The following is a 27,967-nucleotide window of genomic DNA, read 5'->3' on the forward strand; positions in this document are numbered from 1 at the left end:
CAGTGTCACTGATTTTTTTTTTTTTTGTCCTTGTCCAGTTCTGTGTAAGTGGGCTCTGCCTGCCCTGTGCAGAGGTACCAAGGGGATGGTTCTTACACAGATGTTAAAGATGTAGGATTCTCGTTTCCCTGAGATGATTGCTTGCAGTGATGCAGAGCTTAGAGAAGTAGAATTGCCTTAAGCAAGCATTCCCATGTGCAGAGGGCAAACACCTCTGACTTCTGTGGAGAGCTTTCTGTGAGCTCTTGTCAATGCCAGGTGTACATGTGGCTCTGACAGCTACAGCTGGTGCCCTTCACTGGGGTGAGTGCTTCTGTATGAGGTCAGCTTCCCCAGCTCAGTACAGCCAGGGCTGCTGCAGTGTCCCAGCAACTGCCAGGGCTTGGAAATAAGCTGGGCTGCCTGCCTCTCAGAGGAGCTGCATGTGCTCTGATGGCACTGATAGAAATAAAATCCTGGATAGGGCTGTATGTCCAGGTCTGTCCTCGAGTCTGCAGCATTTGTGTCTGATGGGATGGAGCGTGGCCTTGGTTAGCCAGCAGTGGTAACATCTGGCTTAGGTGGCAGCGTGGGTTTCTCTGGTATAGGTTCTTTGCTCAGACTTTTCTCATGCCTTCCATCAGAGGAGATGGGGGTTTTCTGGTGACTAGAAAAAATACAGACAATTCAGATTGAGGTGAAGTCCTGTGTGTTTTTCACTACTGTGAAGGGGAGCAGGCCCTGATTTGGGGTGGAATTCTGTAGTCCATCTCAGAGTGTTGTAAAGGGGCCGGTTTCGTGTCTCTTGGGTCTCCTGACTCCTTGGATGGTGATGCTGGGGGAGCTGGGTAAGCAAGCTTGATAGCCCATGTCTACATCATATGCTCCAGGTCCAGGTGTCTCTGAAATTAAAAAAAAAAAAGCAGTTTGTGTTGGTACTTCCCTTTGGGTGTTGTAAAAATCAAGTGCCACCTTAGCAGGCTGCTCCAAACCATCTGATGGAGTGTTAGGAACCTCTTCCAAACTCGGCTATAACAACATAACCAACCTCTAATGAAGAGGTGCTTTGTGTTCTAGGCTTGATGCATGTTATACAAGACAGGGTTTGATGCTTGGTGCTCACATCTGAAAGCAATGTGAAGCTGTTAACTGAGGTACTGCTGCAGGATGTGGGTAAAAAGAAAGTTCTCTGAAGTTCCTGGGAAGCTTTGTTCTATTTCCAGCAGGGTCTGGGCTTTCCTTTGGGGTGGCACAGCATCAAGGATGCTACGTGATCTCTCAGGCTGCACAAAACTGAAATGGAATAATCCTGGTGGTAAGAATGCTTTAGCTGACATTGGTGCTGCTAAGCCCAGCTAACAGTGGTGTTATGGGTGCAGTTCACTGCAATCCCACCAGCATCTTGGGGTGGGGAGGAACCTTCTGAATGTACAGCTGTCTTTCTGAAGGGAAAGGGAATGAAATTCTTCCCAAGACTCTGAACGCTGTGGGCCTTGGTCTCAGAAAAGATTTTTGGAAGGTATGCTTTCCTCCTCTACAAATGCAGTGATGGCACTCAATTAGTTATTATTTTTTTTTTTTTGTCATTGTCTTTTCACTTCTGCAAGCAACACAGTTATCCAGCACAAGAGGAAGACTTTCTGGATGGAGCTCTGCTACAGCAAACAAGATTGTATATGGTGGTACATATTGTGGTAACTGTGGGACAGGGTGGCAAACTGGTGTGTCTGGCAATGAATGTGGAGGATACCTCAGCTGGGCTGCTCAAAATCACCAAGTGGGGCTCTGACTGTTCAGCAGGATCTGAGTCCTTTGGGAAAAAGCCAGAGCAGCAGGAGGGAGATGGCTGTGCTGGGAGATTGGCTGCAGCAGCACCTGGTGCTGAGTGACCTGGAGTCTCTGCATAATGGAGGAAAAGTCAGGCCCCCAAGTAAATCCCAGCCCAAGTTCAGTATGAGAAAATGTGGCAGCTAGTGTGCTGTGTGTGCTGAGCTGTGGCTGTTGGTTGCTGAAGTAGTGCGAGCAGTGTCAATTCCCACTATGCAAAGCACCACTCAATTCCTAAAATTCCTAACTGGCTGTTGTTTGAGGCTACTTAGATGCAGAGCAATGAAATCTTTGTAACTGCTCCAGCTTAAGCCAGAAGTGTGGCTTTTGGCTACACTGCCTGAGTGCACAGCAGTCATGCATTAGGAATGCATCCTGTACTGCTTGTGAAGCATAAAATGCACATAACATTAGTGTGGGGATCATAAGAAATCACCTGTTTGCACATGATTTGACAGAGGCTGCTGCTGTGATAAGGCCTTGTGCCTGCTCTGCTTCTGTGTTGCTGTGCTCAGTGGGGAAATGGGCAGAGCTTCCCAAGGATGGACCTTGGGCAGGCTGAGGGAGCTGGGTTTGTTCAGAAAAGTTGTTCTGGAGAAAAGAAGCTGCGGGGTGACCTCGTTGCAGCCTTCAGTACCTAAAGGGAGCCTACAAACAGGAGGGGAATCAACTCTTTGGAAGGGGAGATAACAGCAGGACAAGGGGAAATGGTTTGAAGTTGAGGGAGGGAAGACTGAGGTTGGATGTCAGGGGGAAGTTCTTTACAGAGGAGTGGTGAGGTGCTGGAACAGCTGCCCAGAGAGGCTGTGGATCCCCAACCATTCCTGGAGGTGTTCAAGGCCAGGTTGGATGGGGCCCTGGGCAGCCTGGGCTGGTATTAAACATGGAGGTTGGTGGTGCTGCATGTGGCAGGGGGTTGGAGCTTCATGATCGTTGAGGTCCCTTCCAACCCTGGCCATTCTGTGACCTTTTCTACCTGAGATGCTGAATGAGCAGCAATGCTGTAACTTTACACTGGGCTCAGGGGCAGAAGTGGGATGCACAGCAGCAAGGAAGGAGCTGCCAGGATCTCTGGATGAAGGCTGGGCTGTGTGGGAGGGCAGGTTGGGATTTGGGCTGACCGATGTGTTTGCGGTTTCTGAGAATATCCAGGCTGGTCCGCTGCTGCCTGATGAAATGTGGGTACATCGCTCCGGTGAGCTGAGGGCTGCAGATACTGCATGTGGGCTGCAGTGAAATGGAGAAAGGTAGAACGCAAAATTAGCTTCTGTCACTTCAAATAGCAGCAGCAGACATCAGCTTATATCACACATCCCAACTCTGACTATCAGTCTGCAAGACCTCGTGCAGCTCTTCAGCAGCTGCAGGAGCTCCCCTGCCTTCTGCTTCCCTTTGCTCCCTCTCCAGCTGTTTGTAGGGCCTTTCTCTGAGAGAATCAGGGAATAAAGCTGAATAAAGCAAGACTGATATCCCAGGCACTTACTATTTTTAATTCTCTAGCTTGGAGATTCCAAGCAAGGAGGCATGGCCTTGGTGCTCTCTGAAGTGAGGTCTGCTTTTAACCCAGCACTTTCCTCACCTCTCCAAAAACAGAACTCGCAACAAAATCCTGGTTCGGCATAAGGAAAACCATTTCCAAGTGGCCCCAGACTGCAGTGGGGACACTGGAATGCTGGTGGGACCTCCTGAACCCTGGGGAAGCTCCGTTGGCCAGGCTGGCTGTGTGCTCAGTTGGCTCTCTTCCAGCTGAGCTTTGCAGCAATCCCACCACCAAGCTGCGCCAATGCTTGCATTGCTGACAGTGAAGGCAGCCTGGCGGAGGTGAGCAGCACATCTTTCAGAAGCAATTTTAGTTTAAAAAGTTTTAAAGCGATCGCTAACCTCGGCATTAGCAGAGCCCCCGCTGGTGTGAGCTTGGAAGCACCCTGCATTGTGCAGCATCCCTGCATGCGTGCACCGTAGGCTCTCCACACTTGACAGTGCAGGAAATAATGGGGGAGGAAAAAAAAACGTATTTTGCTTAAGGGAAACTCTCCTGGGGTTAAATACGATCTTTCCCATGCTGCCTCAGGACAGCTCCGGCAGGAGCCATGCAGCTCCGGGAAGCTGGCAATCTGGTCCCGCTCTGCCAATAACTTTTTCCCCACCCAGGCTTCCTAGAAAGAAACTGATACAGCCAGTATCGACCTACATCAGCTCCGTGTTTGAACTCCATCCTCCCGATCGCTGGCTCTGCGCTCGGCCACCACGGTTTCTTCCCACTGCAGCGTGCCGCATCTGCACGAGGAAGGACGGGAAGTGCCACACGGAGGTGCCGAGCCCTTCCCAGGACACGGCCGCGCTCCCCGAGGCGACCGCACGGACACCGCCGTTCCCCATTTACCCATGTTTCCGATTTGGACAGCGCCTTCGGGGCCGAACACGCGGAGTTTGACGGCAGCAGCACCGGCCCTTCGGCGCCGGGTCCCCGTCGGAGCACGGCGGTACGGAACCGGTACGGAACGACGCCGAAGCGCGCGGAGCGGCGCCGGGACAGCGCGTCAGGAGCGCCTGCGCGGCACGGAGGCGGAGGGGCGGCGGAGAGCGCTCCCGCAACGCAGCGGCCCCGAGCTGCCGCGAGTCCGTCCGTCCGTCCGCTCTAGTTCCTATAGAGCCCCTGGACATCCCCCCCGGCCTAGGACCGGGCCGCTGCCAGGCCTTCGAGGCTGGCACTGAGCCCCACCGCGGCCAAGTTACGATTTATTTATGGCTGCACGCATAGTGCAGCCGCCCAGGCCCCTCCCCGCCCGCCAGTGCAGGCGGCACAAAGCTTCCCGCGAACGTGACGTCACCACCCGCACCTCCCTCCCCCCGCCCCCTCCCGCGCCCGAACCCGCGCCCGCGCGCGCCCCCTTCCACCTTCCTCCCGCCCTCCTTTCCCACGTGATCCCGCGCCGCGCCCCCTCCCATTGGCCGCGCCGGCGGCGTAGTAAGAGTGACGCGGCGAGGGCGCGGGCCGCCATTGGCCGGCGGGCGGCGGGTGGGAGGTGGTGCGGCGCCCCGCCCCCCTCCCCGGGTGTGCGCGAGGCGGCGGCGCGTGGCAGCGGCTCCCGCTCGCGGGCTCCGAGGCGCTGAGCGCGGGCCCGGCCCGGCCCGGCCATGACGGACTTCAAGCTGGGCATCGTGCGGCTCGGCCGCGTGGCCGGCAAGGTGCGGGCTCCGGGGGAGCGGACGGACCGACGGACGGAGGGGGGGGGGCGCGGCCGGGAGCCGCGGGCCGGGCTCGGCCGCACGGAGCGGGCGGCGGGCGGAGCGCGGGACGGTGGGCGCGGGGCGGCGGCTGAGCGCGGTGCTGTGTTGCAGACCAAATACACGCTGATCGACGAGCAGGACATCCCGCTGGTGGAGAGCTTCTCCTTCGAGGTGAGCGCGGCGCGGCCCCCCGGGACCGAACCCCTCGGGAACCGCTCCTCCCCCCTCCCGGGCCCGCGGCCCCGCGCCCCGGCCCCACACCCCGCCCCGCCCGGAGCGCTCCGGAGCTCCGTCCTCTCGCACGCGGCCATCCCCGCGCCGCGCTGCCGGCCTGCCGCCCCTGCGCGCTGCCGGCCGGGAACGGCGCTCCCCCTGTCGGAGCGGGGAAAGTTGAGAGGATTTTCCTCCGCACGTGGGTGCGGAAACGTCCCCTGAACGGAGTCACACCCCGAGGTTTGCTGTTACCGCCCGCGCCCCCGGGGCTGGGAAGGCCGAGGGATGCCCGGCTGTGCTGCTCGCGGAGCTCCCGGCGCCGCGGCGTCCCCTCTGCGCGGCCCTGCTGACAAAGCGAGGCCCCGCGTGCGGCGCCGCGTCCGGCGAGGAGAGGTGGGGGCTGTGGGAGTGGGGCCGGGGCGGCGCGGGGGACTTCGGTACTTCCGCTGTGGGGTGGGGTGAGAGGAGATCTGGGTCAGACGGGGGGAAAACACTTTCCTCACAGAGCCGTGAGGCCCCGGCACCGCTGCCCAGAGCTGTGGGTGCCCATCCCTGAGGTGCCCAAGGCCGTGGATGGGCCCTAAGCAAACTGAGCTGGGGGGGTTTGGGGTCCCTCCCAACCCAAGCCGCAGCAGTAGAGGCTCAGTCATGCTGGAGATCTGAAACAACCGTGATTCCGTGGCGATTCAGCGTCCTGCAGACACATGGGAAGTGCTGCCTGTCTTTACCACTGCTGTCCCATCGGAGCTCACGCTCTGCTGCTCAGCACCCGTTGTTCTTACAATCTTCCCCTTCTCTCCAGGCTCGCATGGAGGTGGATGCTGATGGAAATGGTGCTAAAATATTTGCTTACGCTTTTGACAAAAACCGTGGAAGGGGATCTGGTCGCCTGCTGCATGAGCTGCTCTGGTGGGTATCCCGTGGAGCCTGGGGCTGCTGCTGCTTGTTTGAGGCTCCCAGCCTCAGCCAGAGCTGAGCACAGTGGTGCTGCTGTGTCCTGGCCTGGGTCTGTTTTGCCTGTGCCTTGAAATAACTGAGGCTCCAATAACATTATTTTCATGGAAAGTAGTGACAGGTAAGTATTGTGTTGCTTAAATCTGAAAAATACAACTGAAACTTCACTTGGGGTTTCTTCTGTCCTGTGATGAGCAGGTAAGTGAGAAATGGCAGAGTGTGGATAGAGCATCTGATAGCCTGAAACTTGAGGGATTTTGCTTGGCTTTCTGGAGCGCTGTCTGAAGGGTGCTGCTGCTGTTTTCTATACCGTTGTGTCTGCTCCCCACGTGGCAGGGAGCACTGCCTGAAATTCTTTGTAGCTGCCGTTAGGACTCAGAGCCCAGTGTGCACGGTTGCCAGCAACCTGTTGTCGGAGGCACTTTGCAAATGTGTTTTCCATGGATTTGTAGGAAAGATGGGATATATTGAAGAGAACCATTATTTATTTTTAGAAGTCTTTTTTTGAGAAATTAAGCATGCTTTCTGTTCAGTCCAATAAACTGTAATGAGAAGTCACAGTGCCCAAGATCTCACTGTACTTTCTTCATTGCTTGAGGTTACTTGTTCTCCCCCAGCTCAGTGCCTGGATGAGAGAAGGGAGTCGGGAAAAGCGCCAGGCACTGTTATTATTATTTTCAATCTGCTCATTAAATATGGATTTTAACTTGCTTCTGTTATTGTTTAATCTCACAGTACACAACTTTGGAAGTGAGTCAGAAGCTGGCTGCACCGCACGGTGTGAGTCGGGCTGTCAGCCCCTGCTCACTGTGCACCTCACAGCAGGACCTGCAGTGCTTGCATTGCTCCAGCGTGTGCAGGGCTTTGCACACAGCGTAGCCGTTGCCTCTCTCGTTAGCTGGACATCTGTTAGGAAACAAATCTAACATATTCAGTTGGGTAACTCAAATCGTGTGACTTCAGCTTATGCTGGTGTCAAACCCCCGAGGTTCTGTGTGATGGGGATTTTTGGAGCCAGGCTGTGAGCTGTCCTGCATGTAGATCTGCATGTCTGGAGATGCAGTCAGGTTCTTTGGGAAGCACTCAGCATTTCTACTGTTCTGTAAAGTTGGTTTCATCTCTCTGAAGGTGCGATTTGCTGTGGTCTTTAATTACATGCTACCATGAGGCAGCTTCGTTTGCCTTGCTGCCCGAGTCTCCTTGTATCTCTGGGAAGCCTCTTGGCTACAGGTGCTGTGTAGTGCTGGCCCTGCTGTCAGCACACCGTTCTGCTCTCCTTGTGCTGCAGCTGTTCTGAAAAGAAACCTGCAGTGTGTTGAGCTGAAGGTCCTTTCCCCACGATGTCTGGGCAGCAGGGAGCACTGCAGGGGCCCTGTAAGGGAGATGAATGGCAGCACCCATCACAGCTGCGTTTCCTGCATGAAGGAAAAGCAGAGAGCTTGAGTTAGTGCATGTGGAGGAGTGCAGGAGTTCCACCCATCCTTCTGTGTGTCCCCTTCTTCCCCAGAATCCCACTCTGAAGGAACAAACCTGATGCTGTGCTTCTGGTTTAGCATACAGTGTTGGATGCTTCTGCAATAAGGCTGATAGATATTTTTTCTTTTGAGTTAAGCAGGAATCATTGTTCATGTAGTGAGGCCCTTAAAGCTTGTGGCTATCAAAGCTGTAGTGGTGATGAGAACCTTTTCCCATTTCCCCCCAAAACCCTCCTGCTGATGTGTGCAGCAACCTGCACTGCCACATGGGAGCTGCAGCCTGAATCATAACCACACTTTTGCAGTGCTCCTTCAGGAGGAGCTTCCTGCAGCCTTTGGCTCAAGTGGCTCCTGGGTACCCTGCACCAGGATGTGCCCCTGGGTATTATGGGATGCGGGAGGTACAGCTGCAGCAGAGCTTGCTGGGGTCATGGGTGCAGATGGAGGCTTTGTAGAAGCAGGGTAGGACGTGGCTTATTGATGCCCCTAACAATCTCTTGGAATCCTCTTGTTCCCTAACTTCAGCCTTTCTTTAAATTCTCATTATCTGTTTCAGAAAAGTTTCTTGGTCAGTCTCCCTCCTTCCCTCCTCCCCACTTTGCTCTTACTTCGCACCTCTGTTTCTTCCTCCCAGATCCCACATCCGTATCAATCCCATCTCTCTTGTTGGCACTTTGTCCTGAGTCGGTCTAATGAACCTTAATTCCTTCCCTCTTGGTATCTGATCTGCCTTCATCTGTATGCGTGTATGTATCCATGTAGCTCCGTGGTTCTCACTTTCGGCCTTCAGCATTTCCCATTTCACTTGTCAGACCCTCCTGCAGTGTCCAGCTCTCGAGCAGCTTTCCCTCCATCAGGACCTTTCAGCAGACTCCTTTCCATAGCTTGCTTTCGGTTTTTGGTTTCTTTTCTTCTCTAAATCAAGGCTGGCATGAGTTAATATGCAGCTGTCCTGCTTTGGGTTCAAGCAGTGTTCAGTAATTTCTCTTAGTCAGTTGTGCAGGCATTGCAGGCTGTCTGTTATTCACAATTAGTCAAAAACATTTGCCTGTTTGGTGGTGAAACCCCTGTCCTGTTGCTTAAGAGACGTCCTCACTAAATGAAAAACTGACTCATGCCAGTGCCAAACTTGAACATAAGTGTGTCTGATAGAAACTCTTATTAAAATAATAAAGCAATATTAGCTCCTTTCAAGCTATAATATTAATAATTACATGGATGCTGTTGCTGAAACTGGAATGATGGTTTCTGGAAGTTTCTCTGCAATATTCTTGCAATTAAAATATACTAGGATTGTCTTCTGAGTCAACTAATTTATAATGGAAACGAGCTTCTGAAACAGATCTCTGTCTTCTGGGAGCTGATATAGCTGAAATATTCACTGCAGCATGAGTTGTATCATCACCGTTTCAACGGCAGCAGGCTGGGAGGTCTTCTGGATTCAGTGCAGAGTTGGGGCTGTGGAGCATTGTTCGTTGCTGAGCTTTGAGCTGGTTTTGTTTCCTGCAGGGAGAGGCACCGTGGGGGGATCGCTCCGGGATTTCAGGTGGTACATCTGAATTCAGTGACCGTGGACAACCGCCTCGACAATCTGCGCCTCGTCCCGTGGGGGTGGAAACCCAAAGCTGAAGATCTCTCCAGTAAACAAAGGTGTGTTGATATTTGGCAGGGAGATGCCATTGAATAATACTTGTCAACATCGTCAGTTCTTTCACCTCTTCTGTTCAGTGGTGTCCATTTGTCTGAGCCTGTTTGTTTGACTTTGGGCTGCTTATGCACCACACTGTTTCAGATTGCTCATCTGAGAAAGACCAGAGTTAGTGCTGACCGTGCTATGGAGGGTCAGTCTCACCCCGTGGCAGTACGTAGAGGTTCTGCTCTGCCAGATGTCACCACAGTAAAGCAGTAAACCTGCGTTCCCTTCTGCTTGAATGGTGGCATTTGGGGACACGGAGTTCAGCCTGCAGTTCTTGCAGGCTTGTAGCTCTCATCCTCAGGCACTGAAGTTCTAACACAGTCTGCAAAAGCTGCACAATGCTTACATCTGGAATGATGTATTTAGGTTAAAAACGAGTTCCTGGGAACAGCTTCTGTTGGTGTTTGCTGCAGGTTGTGGCAATTTCCTACACACCACATTGTGCCGATGTTACTCAAAGTGCATCAGATCCTTACATCAGGTTGGACTTGTTTAACCTGTGATGGGGGGGGAGGAAGGCAGGAATGTTCATTTTTTGTGAGGGACCCACAGGCTTAATTCTTATGCATTTACACCAGAGTAACCTTAAAAGGATGCTGTATGTGAGAAATCTGTGTAGTCTGAGGGTAGCAGGTTCAATGCAATGGTAACCTTACCTGCTTTTTTTAACAAATGTGTACTTGCTTTTTTAAAGGGAACAAAGTCTGTATTGGCTGGCAATCCAGCAGCTCCCTACAGACCCTATAGAAGAGCAGTTTCCTGTGCTGAATGTAACACGATACTACAACGCTAACGGGGATGTTGTGGAGGAGGAAGAGAACTCATGCACATATTATGAATGTCACTACCCCCCATGCACAATGATTGAAAAACAGGTGTGTTTGAAAGAGCTGGAGGTAAACAGATGATGACTTGGGCTACTTCTGTAGGAGAGGGGAGAGGTTGTTCCTGAAACTAACAAGTTTTGCAGGCTGCGTTCAGTTGCTAAAGGCAGAAATTCTCTTTAAATCGGGTGTTCTTCAGCATGGATTTTTTCTGATGTGATTCAGGCTCTTAAGACTTCTTTGGAAGTGTTTATGAGGGCTTCGTAGAGGAAGAATGTAGATTTTAATTGATGCTTTAAGAGAACGTTGTGTTCGAGAAGCGTCCTAACTGTATGCTGGGAGGAGTGTAATGGCTGCAGTGTGCATAAAAAGACAGGTGGAAGCATTCCAGATCTCCAGTGACCCAGAATTTGAAGGAGCTATGTGAAGCTTCTATATCAGATATGGAGAAAGCATTTTAAGGCTTTGAAAGCAGTGGAGTAAAAAAGATTACGTGCTTGACCTTTCATGTGAAGAGAGTGGACTTGCATGGTGCTTATTCAGCGCTGAACTGACAGGAAAGCTAGCTGTAGCTCTTTGCTGTAGGCAGATGAGGTGAAGCAGCATAGTCCAGATGAAGGCAGGTATAGAATGGGGCATCTGAGGGCTGCATCTCCATCAGACCGATGTCTTTATCTAAGAATAAGGGCTTTTCTTTCGTGATAGTAAACGCTGAACAGGCTAAAATCACTTAGTGCTCCGTTTTGGTCTTTTTGAGGAGGATGTAAACAAGTTTGAAAACTGTCTTAATTTGAAAAAGGGTGAGCTTTACCTTCTGTTTGGGTCTGCACCTGAGAGCTTCCTGGATAACTGTCCAGCAGTGACAGCGTGTGCAGCCCTGCTGACTGTGTCTGTATCAAAGATGTTTGCACAACAGCAGCAGTATGAGAACACGTGTAAAGCTGTCAGAATTTAGTCTACTGAGCCCTGCAGGAACAATTGCAAAATCAAACAAATGCTGTTGCTTTGAGTCGTTGTGGTACTCTGACGCTGGTGCTGGGATGTGCCCATAGGCAGGAGCGAGAGGTGGGTTGTAAACCTCCTTGGGAAAGGCAGAGGTGTCGTGGTGGTGCTGGGCAGGCTTGCTAACGCCGCCTTCTTTCTCCTAGCTACGTGAATTCAACATCTGTGGCCGCTGCCAGGTGGCCAGGTACTGCGGGTCGCAGTGCCAGCAGAAGGACTGGCCTGCGCACAAGAAGCACTGTCGGGAGAAGAAAAGGACCTTCCAGCAGGAGCTCGGACCCGAGCGATGACCGGGCGGCACAGGCCTCTCAGCAGCAGGATTCCTTCTCAAAGGCATTGGACTCTTGCTTTTGCACAGTAATGACAGACTGCTTATTGAAGCCAGAGGCACTGAAGAAGAAAAACCCTGTGATGCTTGAGCAGAACAGCTGACTGGACGAAGCCGGCTCTGACTGGTGCTGTGGAAAGGGATCGGGTCTACCCTTCCAGTATTATATTCTCAAGCAAAAAGACTACTGTGGAGGCTCCAGGCAGGAAGCTTCTCATTATTTATATGTTAATACGTTTGTAAACTCATGTACAGTTTTTGTTAGAAATTCTTGATAGGACTCATTACCTGTAATGTGCAGATGAGAACACATTGTTGGCCTCAAAGTTTAAAAAAAAAAAAAAAAAAAAAAAAAGTCATGTAGCAAAAGCTTTTCCTCCCATGTGGCTAGAAGTGTCTGTGGCTGTGCCAAGGCCAGGAGGCTCTGACATCAGCACTTGCTCTGGAGAACTCTGCATGGAAGTTATACTTAAAAAGAAAAAAAAAAAAGGCAAACACAGTAAAGGTTGGAATGAATCATTGTGTGCTCTCTAGTTTTCTGCTGTTCCCTGCCAGGTGCTTTCAGAGCACAGTCACACTTGGGTCTTGGACATGCATACCCAACAGGAGCTGGGACAGAGCGTGGGACCACATGGGATTACTGTGAGCAGGCAGGCTGTGGTACTGCTTCCTTCAGAGCACTGCTGGAGTCCGTGTGTTAAGCAAGCAGTGCTTCTAGAAAGCTGAATTGGCTTTCTTGTCACAAAACCCTTGTACAGAAGTAGCTGTAGGGAAGCTCAGGTAGGCAGCTGCCTGGGGGTGCGGTTGCCATCGTGGCTTCCCTGGGAGCACAGCAAATACTGTGATGTGCAGATATGTCTAAATGACCTAATATTTGGTGATTGAGTTATTTATTTAAAGAGAAAGTGTCAAACCAAGAATCAATTTTTTTTATTTAGTAGTGAGGATTTGACGTGCAGAGTACGTGCCTGTTTTTCTCTTTTCAGGTGTTTTCTCATGTATAACTTGAAAGTTTTTTTCTTTCTCACTTTTGCCTTAAAGGTGTATCACTGAGTTTCCTGAAGAACTACATGATTTAGTACCAGCTGTTAGTCTTGCTTCGCAGCTAAAAAAATGTGAGTTGCTGAATTCTGAAAGCAGAGCCTTTCTCTGAATGCTTCTTGAAATAGATTTTTTTTTTTTTTTAACATGAAAACTGTCAAATTCATTTTTGAATCAGAATTCACTTTGCCACTTCTTGTTGGAGTGTTGGTCTTGCTTGTACTCAATCTGTTAGACAACAGCCTGCTGCGGACGCCAATATTATGTTTCTAATATCTGCTCAGTTCTTAATTATTACTGCTTGGGTGGGTTTTTGTACTTCAGGCTTCATAGTGAATAATAACTTGTAAAGCTTCCCACTGGAAGCTCTCTTGGTGGGCACATTTTGAAGGTGCAACTCTATTCATGGTTATACCTCAGCTTTTCTGTTCAGGCTGCCTGAAGTGTTCTTATGTACAAAGAGGTTGAGCAGGACCTGTTCAAACTTCTCTTATTATTTTTTTTAAGGAAACAATTAATTGCTTTAAATGGATTGTAAGTTTTTTAATGGAATATAAGGAATACATATATTTTTTTTACCCAAGGTAATAATCTGAGAAGGGCAGAAATATTGTCTCCTTGCCATTCTAAAGGGCTGGTGTTCCTCCTGCCAGTTCTTAATTGTACTACCACTAATTGTGATTAGCAAAGTACAGTGTTAGAGCATTTAAACTCTTCTGCAGCACTGAGCAGAGAAAGTGGTCATGGCTCATCTGTAGGAGAAATAGATGAACTGCAAATGAGGTGCTGATGAGGAGGCAAAGGGCAGATATCTCTTGAGCAGCAGATAAAGCAGAGGTGAAATGCTAAAGGGAACAAAAATAGGATGGTGGGTGCCTGGGGTGGTGAATGGGGTGGGAAAGGTGACCACTGGGTTAGGAGGTCTGTTACAAGTCTCTTCATCAATTAATGATGAAGTAAGACAGCTACTAATCTTAATGTGCAGCTGTTGACTCCAAACCCTTTGTGCCTGAGGAGAGAAGTGGCTATGAGGACCTCAATGTCTTTGAGCGATGATGCCTGCCAGGTTGCAGTGTTTGGGAGCAGAAGGCAGTAGCCCAGGCCCACGCAGTCCTGCCTTGCCCTTGCCATGGGCTGCGTTGCTGTCACATGGCTGATCCCTGCTGGATGCACACAATATCCTGTGCAGCTCATAGGGTGCCCAGGGCTGCTGCTGCTGGGTCGTGCTGGTCTCCTTCAGGTCCCAGGAATGAATGAGTGCCTCTGGTGGTTGCCAGTTCTGGGAGCACCCCGTGGGACCCTGGGAGAGTCTGGAGAAAGGCTTTCTTCGCAGCTGTAAAGGGGCAAATCCAACTCTGCAGGCTCCTGCCATGAGCTGCTGGTAACCACAGCACAGCGTCGTGTACATGTCAGCATGCCATGAAATATTGTTTCTCCCCAGGTATTTTCCTTCACATCCTGGTGGTATGGTAGTACCTATCCCACAGTTCAGATAAAAGCTGTGGCTGGCATAAGGAACGCAAAGTCTGAAATAACACACTGCACAGGGCATGATGTTCACCTGAGATTTGAGCCTTTTAACACTCAATATAAACATAGGTTTATATTCTTTTGCTCTGTGATGATTTCTGAATGAAAGTGGTGGAGGTGAAAGGGGCAGCTCAAAGCCCTGAATGTTGTGGGGGATGTGGAACTCATGTGAGACACTGCACTGGGGCTGGGAGCAATTGTTTACCATCAACAGGCTTGAGAGGGGACAAGGAGGCTGGTGTGAGTAAACAGCACTGAGTGATGCTCTTACAGGATGAAGAAATCCTTTATGAACTGTGTCCAAAAGCAGAAGGAAATAATAGGATTTGCTGTGTTAAAGATGTGTGTGTGGGGGGGGGGGGTTGGAGGGAGGCAGACTTGGGGGGGGAGGTTGGGGGAAGGGATAATACAAAAGAAAATGGGATTTGAGGAATGCTCAAATCATAAAACTCACACAAGTGATTTTAAAACCCATCAGGAGCAGAGAGACTGCCAGAGTCAGCAGACACAATGTGCAGTGAAGGGAAGATCTGACCTGGAGATAAGGTCCCAGCAGGCAGAACCAAGTGAATTGTTTACATCTGTGTTCACTGTGAGAGGGCTGAGGAGTTCACACAAGAATGCTTCCATATGCAGAGCTATGTCTAAAGCTAAAGTGCTTTCAGGAGTGATTAAAGTTCAGAACCGAGCAGCAGCAATGGAGTGCCAGGCCTAGACAGTCCCACTTACTGCTCTGAGGGGGCTGGCGAGAATGAGCAGAGCCAGCAGCTGGGATGTACAACTTCTCTGTGGTACCAGCATGAAAACTGCTTCTGAAATGAGTTCTGGGGCAGATGTGGCAGAACACAGCCAGGTACGTGCAGTGCTTCCCCTTAGCAAACGTGGGGATGCTACAATGCAGCATCAAGGGCTGAATGCAGGAGAGGAATCGGCGTGTTTTGTGTAGGGAAGTCCCAGTGGCTGTACCGGGGTTGCAGTAATGGCATCAACAGGCTGAGGGGATGTGGCTTGGGATTGCACCACATCACCAACAACCAACTTGGCTCACAGTAAAGGCAAATTGCTGCTGTGGGACAGCAGGAGAGTCACAGAGCTACTAAAGGGAGGTGTGAAAATGGCTAAAAAATTAATAGATAATTGTGAAAAAGTAGCGAATGGAGAAGGCAGCAACTCCCAGTGAGCTTATTCAGGGTGACAATAATAACGATAAGGGCTGTGTGAAGAACTGCAGGAGGGGCGGGAGGCGCAGGGCGGGAGCATCGCGCTGCGTGCGGACGGAGCCGAGGGCCGCGCGTGGGACCGTGTGGGGAAGGCGGGAGCGAGGCAGCTCCGCGCCGTGCACGGCCCGGCCCGCCGTCCGCCCCGCCCCGCTGACAGGAAGCGGTCGAAGCCTCCGCCTCTCCCCGCCCCGCCCCGGCGCGGAGCTGCGGGCAGGCCGGGGCCGCCCCGCGCGGTTATGAGCGCGGTGTGAAATGGCGGCCCCGTGTCGGACGCGGACGCTGCAGGTGGTGGACACGGAGTTCAGCGCCGACGCGGTGGAGTGGTGCCCGGTGGAGGGCTGGCACAGTATCCTGGCCTGCGGCACGTACCACCTCCGCCCGCCCGCCGCGGTGAGGCCGCCTCGCGGCGCCCGGGGCTCTTCCCCCCTCTCGGGGCTGCGGGTCCCCGCGGGTTCCTCCGGCGGAGCTGCGGTGACCCGCCGTGAGGAAGAGCCCCCCGCGATGCCCTCGGGCGGGGGGTGGCCGGAGCGCCGCTAAACGTGGGCTTTTCTTCTTGATCTCTGCTGCAGACTGACTGCAGAGGGAGCCACCAGGCCTGCGACAGGACGGGACGCCTCTACCTGTACCACTACAACGAGGAGCAGCCCTGCATCCCGCTGACTGAGATCCAGAGAATTGATACCGCTGCCGTCCTGGACATCAAATGGTAACGCTGGGCTGGGGGGGCTGGAGAACTCGCGGGTTCTGCTGCTCCTCGGTGCCTTCTGCCGTTGGTAGGGCTGACTGCTTACAGTTAAATTGTCCCCGACTTCTCAGAGGGAAGCATCCACCAGTGAGCAAATTGTGCTCGTTTCTGCATTGCGTTCTCCTGCGTACTTATGAGCAGCTGGGCAGTGACTGCAGACCTCGTTTGTTTATCATACAATCGTTTTTGTTGGAAGGGACACTTAAAGGCCATCAGGTCCCACTCCCTGCAGTGCACAGGGACACCCACAGCTCCAGCAGTGCTCACAGCCCCAACAGCCTGACCTTGGCTGTCTGCAGGGATGGGGCATCACCGCCTCTTTGGGTAACCTGTGCAGTGCCTCACTGCCCTTATTGTAAAAAACTTTTCCCTTATGTCCAGTCAAAATCTCTCCTTTTTTTCATTTGGAAACCATTTCTCCTTGTGCCCTTGCTATAGAGTCTGTCCCCTCCCTTCTCACAGCCCTTTAGATACTGATATGCAGCTCTCAGCTCTGCCTTCACTTCTCTGGGCTGCACAGCCCCAGCCCTCAGATTGTCCTCACAGGAAAGTGTTCCATCTCTTTATATCATAATACGTCATAGATTCCCCTAATGTATAATATTTTACCCTTGGTGCAGGTTTATGGAAACAAGAAGACCCTTAGATTTTCTTCATGAGATTTTTTAATCAAGTGCCCTTTCCTTCTGCACCCTACAGTAAAAGCTATTGCTTTTCTCCTTAAACTCAAAACAGGTATACATTCAAGACTTTTTTAACTGCTGGATCTTTCAGGTGCCACATTCCAGTTGCAGAACATCCCATGGTTGGCATTGCAAACTCAGTGGGTGCTGTAGAGTTCTGCCACCTGACTGGCAGTGAGGTGGGTGCCTGTAACACTAATGTTGAAGTTATTCTTACCACATTCTAGCTTTATTTGCAATGCTCAGAGACTCTGCAGGGAAGGAGTATGGTTTCCATGGCTTTCTCAGTGTACTTAGCTGTATGTTTTTTAAACACTTGTTTTGTCTTCTGTTAATGTTCCTCAAAAATTCCACAAACTTGTTTATGGTACCGGAAAGACTGGCTGGATCCTCTGTACCTGCAGGGTGTTGGAGGTGAAAGATGTGGGGGAGCAGCAGCAAGCTTTGTGAACTTTGAGAATAAGTATGGAGTCATTGGTAAAAACAGCAGAAGGTGCAAAGTTGGTAAAAGTAGGAAAGAGTTTTGGAGAGGGATTTCTTTCAATTGGTGAGAAGAGTCTGATGGAGAGAGCTGTTCCTTCAGTGCAAAAAAGGGGAAAACCCAACTGGACAATAAGGGAATTCTGCAGTCAGATCTTCAGTTCTGCACTTCATTGCTCTCTAAGGGAAAGAAAATTTTAAGGGGGGTTTGGTGGGAGATGGGAAGCAGAGTGGTGGGGATGCTGTGTATTCACAAAGTTTGTCCCTCTGCTAGTACTGAACAACTGTAAGTTGCTATGGGATTTTTCATCTCTTCTTGACGTGGGTCTCTAATATGTCTGTCTCTGAAAAACACCTGGCATAAATGTAAGCAGTACAGGTTGTCTACCTTGTGCCTTCTCCTTCTTACCCCATTTCTTTTCTTTCCAGTAGAAGAACAGCTGCATGTTGGAGCCATGCTTCAGGGTCGATCTCGGTGCGCAGCGCCTGGCCTTGTCCTTAGACTGGTCCACAGGACGTGAGCAGTGGTGAGGATGGGAGATAAAGGCTGTTGCTGAAGTGTCTCTGTGTGTGACAGTTTGCAGGCTGAGGCTTTTGATGAACGGAACTGGTGGCTTTGTTTGCAAAGTAGCTTAAGATTTCCTTGATCCCAGCTGTCTCCCTTGGCCTTCTCTGAAAGTTACTGTTTTCAGAGAGAGGTAACAAAGGAACAAGTGCTGTGGTCACTGTAGCAAGAGCAGAGCCTGATCCAACCACAAACCTGAGGCTGTGCCATAGTGAATGATGGCAGGTGAACCAGGGACGTTTCTCTTTGCTTAAAAGAAAGACTGCAATGGGATGCTTTTTCCATCTGCTCACAGAACAGCTGAAATTCTAATGTCTGCTTAAGAGCTGATAGTAAGAAAATTTTAGACAGCTTCATGAGAATCAGTAGAGAGTTGGTTTAGAAGTGGCTCATACATTTGATTTCAGGAGTAGCATAATTGAATTACAGAACATGAATTAGCTGTCCCCAGGAAGAGGCCAGGTGTAGGTTGTCTGTAAGAGTAAAACAGAGTGATACCTTCAGTGTGAGACTGGAAACTGGAAGGGCTCAGAGGCAGTACTGCACTTTGTGTTGCAGGGCAGCTAATCAGTTGCTTTTCCTAATTCAAACTTATTTCTGTGCATATGTTTTCTGTTGTTTAATGAATAAGCAGAATTTCTAGTTCTACTTTCTTGTCTGTGTTTCTTCTGGTTTCTGCCCTTCAAGGTAAAAATGATGATTGCTGTGATGAAAGGTTGCTTTGAAGCATGCCACTGTTTTCTATTCAGAGACAGATAACCCTTTCTAGAAGCTGAATGTCTGCCTTTGCTCTCGTAGAACTATCAGTGCAGGGCTGGGGGTGACCAGGTATCTCTTGTGTGGAAATCTGGGAGATTTGGTATGGTTTAATAACTGGCATATGATGTAGAACTGGAAAGAAGCCCTGAGACACCAAAATCAGTACCTAGAGTTGCAGCTGAGCTGTTGGAAGGTAACTGGTTCACGACAGGGGATTAATATCAAGCCCATGAGAAGTCAAGCTAAGCCCTGAGGGGAAAGAAAGACCTGTTTATTTGATTGAAACAAAAATGATTGAAACATCATGGCTCCCTCTGTGAGATCGGGGTGTAGGCATCACTACTATGGATGGTTTTAAGATGGGAAGCAGAAAATAATTGTATAAATGCATGCATTCCTCCACTGTAGTGTCAGTGAATCAAATATATATGCTAGCCATCTACAGTTTGGCAGCTAATTTGTACTTGGTGATTACTTAGGACATGAGTTTCAGAAATTTCGATGTTTTCTGTGTGTTCCAATGTAGTGGATGTCCTTTGAGAGTGATCAGCAGTGATTCAGAGGGGAAGCTGAATCTGTTCTCCATAGATGAATCTGCACCTTCTGTGCACATCCTGAACCAGTGGGAGGCTCACAAGTTTGAGGCCTGGATTGCTGCTTTTAATTACTGGAACATTGATATTGTGTATTCAGGTCTGTAAACACTGGGGGTTTATTTGGGGGTACTGGGGATGGCTCGCTTTGTTTAGGAGAGTGTGTTCCTTGAGATTTTAGTTTGCAGAGTTGGGTGTGCACCTTCCCATCACGCTTCTTGTAAGAGCTGGGGCTCTCTGCTAGGGGAAAGCGATGAGGGTTAATTAGGAGAAACCATATCTTTTAAACTGTACTTGAGCTGGCTCTTGGCAAAAAGCTGGTGATCCTTTGGGGCGTGCAAGGGTTACAGATAGAAGCCAAGACGTCAGAACTCTTGAAGCTACATTTTTTCAGTGAGCAAATTGGGGCACTGTTGTTGCATGTGTTTTGTATGGTGAGGTATCATGTGAGCCTCAAATGAGGTTTGATTTGTTTGCTAAATGCTCTGATATCCCAGGACTGAAAAGCAGTAGCTCTGCTTCAGTTCTCGCAGCGATCTTTTGAGGGGTGTTCGGGATAGCTGTGTTTTGTCTTTGTGCAGGAGGAGATGACAGCCTGCTGAAAGGCTGGGACACCAGATGCAATCCAGAAACTCCAGTGTTCACCAGCAGGAGGTAAGCAAGCAGTGCCAGCAGCTGGAACCCACAGCTATTGTGTCCCTTCCCAAACTGCTGTGTTCAGAGATGAGCAATGAGTGGAGTTTTGTTTCTGCCTCGTTTGGGAAATTGAGAGAGAAGATATATCTCTTCTCATCAGGCTTTTCATCAGGATGGCTTCAGGTTGAAACTTTCTTCTCTCACTTTTTTGAGGAGATTTTTCCGTGTGTTAAATGTGGGTATATTGTTGTGGAAGTTTTTTTTAGAAAATGTTTAATTCTTCACTTATTTCAAGTAATTTTTTTTTTCCTATTTTTTCTGACAGTACAAGGTATCTTGTGGAATATGATTAAAGCAACATGTACAGCTTTCCAGTGAAATTTCATATGTAGCCTTAAAATGCTTGTGATCATTATTGCTATGGAAATATTAATGTTGAGAATAAAATCTTCTGGGAATTCAGTGGTTTTGCTGAAATTCTTATGGGCTCTTAACAGTTTATGGTCCAAGTATTACTAGAAATTGTTCATGCCAAGGTAATGTATGATTACAAGTTTCTTTTTCTAGAAAGGCAGCTGGATTGTGTGGCTGCAGCAGAGCTTGGGCTGACATTTGAGTTCACCCTCCTCTGCTTTTCTGAAACATCTTGGTGCAGCAGTATGCACCCCAAAGCCTTGAAATTCAAGGAAGAACCCCGTTTCAAATAGTGTGTCATATTTTCTGTTGTATATTGCTCTTTTGCAGACATTCAATGGGTGTATGCAGCATTCAGTGCAGTCCCCACCGGGAGAACCTTCTGGCTACTGGCAGGTAAACCCCTTCTAGCTGCCTTCCCTACTGTGCTCATCCTCCTCTGCTATCTTAAATGTGGTACTGCTTCTCAAGGTGTGGTCTCTAGGAATTCATTGTGGAGAAGGTTATGTGGTATTTCCTCATTTTCTTCTGAACTTGCTGTATTTGAATCAGCTTTGCTGCTTGTCAGCATATTGATTTGTGATACATCTCCAGCTATGATGAGCACGTGCTGCTGTGGGACACCAGGAACATGAGGCAGCCGCTGGCAGACACCCATGTTGAAGGTGGAGTCTGGAGGTTGAAATGGCACCCAACCTGTGATTTTGTGCTGTTAGCAGCCTGCATGCAGAGTGGATTCAAGATCCTTGACTGCCGTGGAAGCATGGGTGAGTGCTCAGAGGAACAGAGATGCTCTCACACTGCTCTGCTGTTCACGTTTCCTACCTCCAAGTTAATGGGGAAGCTCCTGCTCTGAGCTTGCTAGAAAGATTCAGATGTTGTTTATAGCCTTAGACATTTATTTCAACTTAAATTAACTCTTCCAGCTTTCCCAGACCAACCCTCAGCATTGGCATGGTAGCTTGTGCTAAGGCACTGCCATAAATCATACATAAATCTCTTGTAACTTCTCTTAATGGGGAGAAGCCTGTTTATCTTGATATAAAAGCATTACCTTTGATCTGGTTTGTATTCATCTTGGTGGTTCAGAGAAGTTAGGTGAATATCAAATATGTTTTGTTGTCAGCAGGAGTTACTAACCTGCTGGTGACACAGACATGGAGTGGCTGAGGTTGGAAGGGACCTCTGGAGACCACCTAGTTCAACCCCCTGTTTGAGCAAGGACACATGGAGCACTTTGCACAGTGCCACATCTAGGCAGGTTTTGAGTATCTCCAGCGAAGGAGCTTGCACAGCCTCCCTGGCAGCCTGTTCCTGTGCTCTGTCACCCATGCAGTAAAGAGGGAACTTCATTTGGTTTGTGCCCATTGCCTGTCCTGTCATTGGGACCACACTGAAAAGAGTCTGTCCCCATAGATTGAGTGTCTTCCTTAAGATATTTGTGCATTATGTGATTCATAAGATCTCCTCACAGTCTTCTCCAGGATAAACAGGCACAGCTTCTCAGCTCTTACTTATAGGAGATACTGCAGTCCCTCCTTCATCTCTGTAACCTCTGCAGGGCTCTCCAATACTGCCATGTCTCTTGTATTGGAGTGTGTGAATGGGTGATTGCCTCAGAAAGGAAATGCTGTGCAGCCTGGTTTATCTAGAATAGCGTGAACAAGGCTTCCATGTGAATCAGAAGATATTTACATGTTCATAGAGCTGTTTGCATTTACATTACAAATATAGTATGCATAAAACGGTTGCGTTGCTGACTTTCTCCAGACCTTGGGCAGGTCCACAGCTTGTGAAATGAGGATCTCATTTCTTCTGTGTAGGGAAGGGAGGAACTTGATAGCATTTAATATCAGAGTGAGATGCTGAAAGTCCATAGGAAAGACACATCTGCAGTTTATTAATAATCAGAACCTGGTCTGGCAATCTTAGGCAGTCATATTTCTGGCTCATTTGAGATCACTGTATGATCTATCTTGAGCCTATTTATATTGTGAATAATGATGCTCTTAAACCTCATGCACATTAATCCCTTTTCTGTCTGCTCACTGAACTGGGGAAAATCAAAGCTAGTGGGAGGTGGCTGAAGAAGTGTCAGAAGAGGCAGGGTACTTTGTTCCTTCTAAATGCTTAACTATTGTAAAGAAGGCGTTGACCAGTACAGTGGGACAGGACAGCTCTTGTTGCATGGCTTGGTCAATACTGAAATGGTTTGTAAGCAACAAACTGTGTCACAACATGCTTTCTGCTCATGTCATTATTTGTTTTTTAAAGCGGAAAACACGGAGGAATGTGTCATCCTGTCATCCTACGTCTTGCACAATTCTCTGGCCTACGGGGCTGACTGGTCAAGGCTGTGTCCGAGGGATTCCTTGGCTGCACTACAGGACTCTGCTGCTGTGTGCCAGCCTTCGGAGCAGCCTGTGGCACGGTCAGAGGAAGGAGATGAGAGACTGAATTTGCAGGTCCGAAACTTGAAGATAATTTATGAGTCTCCTACAGCTACTTTTGATGTGATATTGGATGAGGACAGTGAAGGCCCTGTCTTGCAGCTCAAAGCAGAGGAGGGTCCTAAGTTGTCTGGGGATCCTGACCCGGGTAGGAAACCTGATTTAAAGGAGGGGTCAGGTTTGGGTGGGGGTGCTGAGCGAGGGGACAGTCCCGAGTCAGCCAGCAGTTCTGACCTGGGAGTTAAGAGATCCAATGGAATTGGCCTAGATGGAAGTTGTGATTCAGTCAGGTCTTCAGACAGCCCCAAAGCAACGAGCATTGTAGCAACTTGTTCTTTCTATGATAATATCCTACATGTCTGGAAGTGGGAAATGAACCTGACCAACGCTTCAGAGAGGGCCAGTACTAGATCCCCTTCTGAAAGGACAGCTGAAAGTTGGCACTGACAAGTCCCAAGGTAAAGGGGAAGGAAGCTTCTGTACTGACATTAGCATCTAATCTAACACCCTCATTTTTTTTATTTTTTTTCCAATTCATATTGTTGAGTTTGTGAATCTTTAAAAGCCAATAATGATGGAATAATTTCATGATGGTTTTAATTTCAGCACTGAGGAAAGCCTTTGCTTTGAGAAATGTAGTCAAGCACAAACACATTTATTTAGTTTTCCCTTAGGGTACTAATTCAGAGTAGGACAGCCTTCCTTTCAGAGGCTTCTTGTTTGTGCAGTATATTTGAATCTCCTCAGAGCTGGTTTGCATCTGTATGACTGATCTGTTAAGCCCATTTTCCTCCTTCCAAAACAAACCAGACTTGTCTGTGCTACTACATGTAGGCAAACACGGTATGTGATCAGAGGTTTTCATGAATTTCTCAGAAAAAAGCCCATGAGTAGAGGCTTAGGTGTGTACGTAGCTTGTGTGATCTGTAAACTGGTATGTACTTTGAGAAGACAATCAAAGACAGTCCAGATGCTGACAGTGCAGTGCTTACCGTGATCTTTAATAGAGAAGTTCTTTCTAAGAAAGAAATCCAGACTGACTGAAAGGACAGAGAGTAGTTCAGCAATAGCAGGCTTCATTCTGAGCAGGGCCTTTCTTGTAAGGGTTCTGGTGATGCCTGCACACTGATTTTACTTCAGACTCATCACCTGGATGCAATCTCATCTTATTGCTCTCCACGCTAAGCACAAATTGGTTTAGTAGAAACTGTGTAGTGAGCCCTGCTTATATCTTAGTGCCACACTTAACCCATCCTGCCCCTTCCCCACACACTCTGGGTGTCCAGCTCATCTTTTCTGTTCTCCATAGTGAGACTTTCATGTAGGTCTGAAGTCCAGATCTTACAGGTATTTTTTTGTTTCTTTTTTTAAGGTGAACAGCTTTATGAACAAAACCTCCAAAAGTATAGGCAATGTTTCCTAACATCTTTTAAGTTCAGAATAAGTAAGTTACAGAAACCAAAATTTGAGCAACATTGCCCTAACTACCTCCAGGAATGGCTGCTTCATTAGCTTTCTGTTTTTCACTGTGAAATATCAGCAAAACACCGTTTCTGGAACACTTTCTCTGTTCTTAATTACCTTTCTAGAAAGAAAACAAAACAGCTTAAACTAGGTAAGGAACTTCTAGCTTGCATGGTTTGTTTTTGAGAGTCCTGAAGAATTAGTTGCCTGGAGGGAAAGAAACACCAGCAACAAGCATCTGTAACAGTGCTGCATCTAAAGCGAGGTACAGCAGATACAAATTTTACTGCTTTGAAATTCCTTTTTCAAAGTTGAACGTGTATTTAAAAAAAAAAAAAAAAAAACCTTCTTGAGTGCTGTTACATTCATATTAGTAATGTGAACAAGAGCTTTTGTTGAAAAAAAATCACCATATTTTTGGATGTTTCTAAATAAAAATCAATACAAGTGATCGATCTTTCCTGGTTGTTTTGATTTTAGAAGAGGCCCTTTGCATGTTGGTTGGAGTTTACCATCACTAAACATAAAAGCCTATGTTGTGTTACAACCCATACTGATCCAAGACAGAGTGATGCGCTGTGTTAAACTTATGATCAGCAGGGACATGCATGCTTTGTTGCACTACTGTTTTCTCCCTTCCCTACAGGTTTTTGCTGTGTGCCTTATTGTAGGATGAAGTCTTGCAAAACACCACCGCTTCCACCATGAAAGTCATCTGCTTACTCTTCCTGCTTCCCATCATGGCCTGTTAGCTCACTTAAAGAGCTTCAGCCTTTTCACATACCAGTCCAGTTTATGTGTTTGGCCTCCCAAAGGCTGAGCAGACAAGTCCTGGGGTTTACTTGTCTATCAGAAGCAAACACATCAACAACTTTTTTTGACTGTAGCTATTTCTACTTTGAATGGTTGCCCATAACTGTAAGTGTTGCTTGTATATATTTCATTCGTTGAACAGTAAGACATCACTTTTCCAGGAAGATGAAAATTGTGATTTTTTTCCCCCCCAAGATGTATTTCAAATGTAAGCAGTTACCTCAACATTTGAAGCAGCTGCACTGCTAAGAAACAGGCACTGATTGTAACTATTAACTGCATCCTGACTGAATTCAAAACACTAGTTTTAAACCTTGGTAAATACCACAACTGTGATGTTTGATCTAAGCTACAAATCTGCACTCAGAACATGGTAAGACCTCATTGGAGGCCATGAAACACTTCATACTGGCTAGGATTGAATTGAAGTATTCTGCTTCTGGCTGAACTTGCCACTCACAGCAGGGTGCTGGCAGTGCCGATGAGACATCAGCTCCAAGCAGCTCCTTCCACAGCCAGGAAATCCCAGAGGCAGAGCCCTCCTCCCTTGTTCCTGGAAGTCGGGAGCAGCCTGGAGCCAGAATCCTGCAGCTCCCCGCGTGGGCTCAGCAGCTCTGCTCTGACAGCAGGACACCTGCACAGCCACACAGTGCAACAATGCGAACCAAACCAACACCTTCCTTGATCTCTGACAGGAGACCGCTTCCCCCGCAGCGATTTAAATCAGACACTGCAGAAAGATACCCTGGAAGGACCTGCATTTAATACTCAGCGAAAGAAACCGTCCCGAGCTGTAGGCGCAGTCCAAGTCTCTCGCAATGCAGCCCGGCACCCGGCGGAGCCCCGCCTGCCCCCTAGCGCACGTAATTCTTGGGGAAGAGCTGGAAGAGCTTCCCCTCCTGCGTCGGCTCGAAGCCGTACTTCTCCAGCGCGTTCGGGTCGAAGGTTCCCTCCTTCACGTCCTTCTCGATGCGCGGTGCCACCAACTCGGTGAAGAGCTGCTTGGCCGTCATGGGCGGCTCCGAGCCGTGCGGAGCGCGGTACGACACGTAGGGCTTCAGCTTAAAGCCCGCCAGCTCGGGGACGACGAACTGAGGCACCATCTGCTTGATGAGGATGAACTTCTTGCTGGAGGTCAGCACGCCCATCTTCTTGGCTCCCCGGCCCTTGTTGTAGGACCGAGGGCCGCGCTTGCTGGTGAACGGGGACATGCGGTCGGCACCCCGCACCAGCCCGCGGGCCAGCTCGGTCAGCAGCCCCATGGCGAGCGCCCGCGGGCCCTGAGAGGACGGACGGAGGGACGGGCGGGCGGCGGAGCGGCGGCAGGCCCGGTCCGCCGGCTTCCACACCCCAACACCGCCCGCTCCCATTGGTAGAAGCCCGTTAGCCAATCCGCAGCGCCTATCTTAGGCCGTGCTGCTCCCCGGACCACTCGGCGCGAAGCCGTGCGCGCCAATCAGCAACGAGGAGCTGGCGGAGTGGGCGGGGCTGGGCGCCCCGCTCGGCGCTGATGGTGGTGGGTGCAGGGATGCGACCTTCGGCCCCGCTCCGCGGCTGACCTTTGACCTCCGCGTGGGAGCGCCGCGGCGGCCGCGGCTATAGCAACGGGTGAGGGGTCGGGGTGGGGGTTCGGTGGTAGGTCGAGACTGTCCGGGCTCAGCCGGTCCCGCCGGTCTGCCCGCGGCGCCCGGTTGGACCGGTGGGTCCGTGCGGTAACTCCCCCTCCACCGGGCGGGAGCGGGTTTGGCGGTGCGGCGTTGGGCTGCGGCGGTGAGAGCGGGGCGCTGACAGAGCGCAGCCCTCGGCACGGACTGCTTCCCGCGGGTCGGCAGCTGCTGTGCGCGGAAAATCAGAGTCTGGGTTGCTGTCGTCTCTTAACGGTCGTTTTTCCTCTTTTCTCCCTTCTGCTCGGCCTCCAGCCATGGAAGAAGGCGGCAACGGCACCAGCCTTGAGGTACGAAGTGATTTGATGCTATTTTTCACGTCTGCGTTTCTCTTTTAGCGTTTCCAGAAAGCTGACGTAGCTGCTGTGGTTGGCTTAATGCAGCAGCAGCTCAGTGCTGTGCAGCCCTTCAGCTGCCCCCTGTCCAGCTCCCTCAGTTTTGTAGTTCTCACACGGTGCTGTGTGGTGTGGGACGTCCCCTGGGCCGGCTCAGGTCAGCTCTCCTGGCCCTGTTCCCTCCCAGCCCCTCGCTAGCAGAGCGCAGTGAGGAGCTGAAGCATCCTTGGCTCCATACTGCACAGCAACAGCTGAAACATCAGTGTTCTGTCAGCAGCTTCTTTCTCTTAAAGCCAAAACACAGCATCGTATCACATGCTATGAAGAAAATCCACTCTGTCCCAGCTGAAACCAGGACAGTGCCTAATTTGATAACTTCTGGGTAACATTTTCAGATAGACTGCTTTTATTTTCCAGAGCCTTTCTTGATAAGGGTTTAGTACTTCCAAAAACGTCAAGATCGGTCCCGCTTTTTGTGTGTATTTACTTATCTTTACTAAAAAACCATTCACGTGGTGCTTCATATTCTCATTTGTCAGCAGAATGACACAGTTGTAGCACCTTTTGCTTCAGTGGTATGATTTTAGCCTGAAGATGGAAGGATCGAGGAGTTCTTCAGCTCTTGCATTTATTCTTCTTTAAGACACATATTGCTTTTCCTAGTAATAACAGACAAGGCCCACATCAGGAAATATTTTTCTTAGAACTAGAAGGTGCATCCAGCATACTGATAAGCAGATAAAAGATGTTCTGTGAAAACTCAGCATTTGTGGTCAGAGTCGCAGCGTGTGGTCAGCTGTACTTATTATGAGCCACGAGGAAGTCTGGATTCTGGGGAACACTCATGTAAGTTCCTGAGCTCTGTGCCAATCACCACCTGGCACCCCTCCCTGTGTGGGGTATGTCTCACTGTTTACCTTTGATTGCAATGGGGAGTTTTTGAGTACGTGCCCTGGTTGCTTGTTCTGTGCTTGGTGATCTGGATGGGTGTAAGTGTTATTATTTCAAAGCTGCATGTTTTTGTTACCAGCCACAGTTTTGTTAAG

At 49.5% G+C, this 27,967-nt stretch overlaps 5 protein-coding genes across 6 annotated transcripts in view; 3 read left to right on the forward strand and 2 right to left on the reverse strand.

Annotated features, from left to right (window-relative positions):
• Positions 1-671: 671 nt before the first annotated feature.
• On the reverse strand, positions 672-4,946 carry STPG3 (sperm-tail PG-rich repeat containing 3). The gene is made up of 4 exons (XM_085239658.1): positions 4,593-4,946; positions 3,998-4,444; positions 2,928-3,033; positions 672-881 (listed from the first exon to the last, which is right to left on the reverse strand). The coding sequence occupies exons 1-4, from the start codon at positions 4,944-4,946 to the stop codon at positions 751-753; spliced, it is 1,038 nt and encodes a 345-aa protein (XP_085095784.1). The 3' UTR covers positions 672-750.
• On the forward strand, positions 4,812-12,045 carry ZMYND19 (zinc finger MYND-type containing 19). The gene is made up of 6 exons (XM_085239672.1): positions 4,812-4,995; positions 5,149-5,208; positions 6,053-6,159; positions 9,189-9,329; positions 10,070-10,250; positions 11,348-12,045. Exons 1-6 carry the CDS (start codon positions 4,945-4,947, stop codon positions 11,489-11,491), a joined length of 684 nt encoding a protein of 227 aa, XP_085095798.1. The 5' UTR covers positions 4,812-4,944; the 3' UTR covers positions 11,492-12,045.
• Positions 12,046-14,803: 2,758 nt separating this feature from the next.
• DPH7 (diphthamide biosynthesis 7) lies at positions 14,804-24,560 on the forward strand. 2 transcript variants are annotated; one of them, XM_085239730.1, is made up of 9 exons: positions 14,804-14,953; positions 15,890-16,026; positions 16,840-16,927; positions 17,661-17,755; positions 19,079-19,245; positions 19,727-19,799; positions 20,526-20,591; positions 20,790-20,962; positions 22,470-24,560. In XM_085239730.1, the coding sequence occupies exons 1-9, from the start codon at positions 14,852-14,854 to the stop codon at positions 23,090-23,092; spliced, it is 1,524 nt and encodes a 507-aa protein (XP_085095856.1). In that variant the 5' UTR covers positions 14,804-14,851; the 3' UTR covers positions 23,093-24,560. The 2 variants fall into 2 exon arrangements, with proteins under 2 accessions (XP_085095856.1, XP_085095855.1); XM_085239729.1 differs by lacking the exon at positions 14,804-14,953 and adding an exon at positions 15,462-15,710.
• Positions 24,561-25,663: 1,103 nt separating this feature from the next.
• MRPL41 (mitochondrial ribosomal protein L41) lies at positions 25,664-26,305 on the reverse strand. Its single transcript, XM_010720755.2, has one exon. The coding sequence runs from the start codon at positions 26,290-26,292 to the stop codon at positions 25,777-25,779; it is 516 nt and encodes a 171-aa protein (XP_010719057.2). The 5' UTR covers positions 26,293-26,305; the 3' UTR covers positions 25,664-25,776.
• A 65-nt stretch (positions 26,306-26,370) lies between these two features.
• The window catches only part of PNPLA7 (patatin like domain 7, lysophospholipase), a 116,993-nt gene continuing 115,396 nt past the window's right edge, over positions 26,371-27,967 (forward strand). The window contains exons 1-2 of the mRNA XM_085239727.1: positions 26,371-26,530; positions 26,842-26,876. Coding sequence (XP_085095853.1) covers positions 26,844-26,876 — 33 coding nt within the window. The 5' untranslated portion in view covers positions 26,371-26,530; positions 26,842-26,843. The remainder of the gene's footprint in view (positions 26,531-26,841; positions 26,877-27,967) is intronic.

Source organism: Meleagris gallopavo, chromosome 19, assembly GCF_905368555.1.
Source record: "Meleagris gallopavo chromosome 19, MGAL_WU_HG_1.1, whole genome shotgun sequence".
Lineage (NCBI taxonomy): Eukaryota > Metazoa > Chordata > Aves > Galliformes > Phasianidae > Meleagris > Meleagris gallopavo.

Excerpts from the sequence above, each read along its gene's own strand:
- STPG3 (XM_085239658.1), bottom strand. The coding sequence starts at position 4,946 with ATGGCCGGGCCGGGCCGGGCCCGCGCTCAGCGCCTCGGAGCCCGCGAG. Across the intron at positions 4,445-4,592 it reads TGTGCCGCCTGCACTGGCGG|AGCGGACGGACGGACGGACT; the intron begins GCGGGGAGGGGC and ends TATAGGAACTAG. Across the intron at positions 882-2,927 it reads CAGAAACCGCAAACACATCG|AGACACCTGGACCTGGAGCA; the intron begins GTCAGCCCAAAT and ends TTTTAATTTCAG.
- MRPL41 (XM_010720755.2), bottom strand. The coding sequence starts at position 26,292 with ATGGGAGCGGGCGGTGTTGGGGTGTGGAAGCCGGCGGACCGGGCCTGC.
- ZMYND19 (XM_085239672.1), top strand. The coding sequence starts at position 4,945 with ATGACGGACTTCAAGCTGGGCATCGTGCGGCTCGGCCGCGTGGCCGGC. Across the intron at positions 6,160-9,188 it reads CTGCTGCATGAGCTGCTCTG|GGAGAGGCACCGTGGGGGGA; the intron begins GTGGGTATCCCG and ends TGTTTCCTGCAG. Across the intron at positions 9,330-10,069 it reads GATCTCTCCAGTAAACAAAG|GGAACAAAGTCTGTATTGGC; the intron begins GTGTGTTGATAT and ends GCTTTTTTAAAG.
- DPH7 (XM_085239729.1), top strand. The coding sequence starts at position 15,573 with ATGGCGGCCCCGTGTCGGACGCGGACGCTGCAGGTGGTGGACACGGAG. Across the intron at positions 15,711-15,889 it reads ACCTCCGCCCGCCCGCCGCG|ACTGACTGCAGAGGGAGCCA; the intron begins GTGAGGCCGCCT and ends TCTCTGCTGCAG. Across the intron at positions 17,756-19,078 it reads TCCACAGGACGTGAGCAGTG|TGGATGTCCTTTGAGAGTGA; the intron begins GTGAGGATGGGA and ends GTTCCAATGTAG.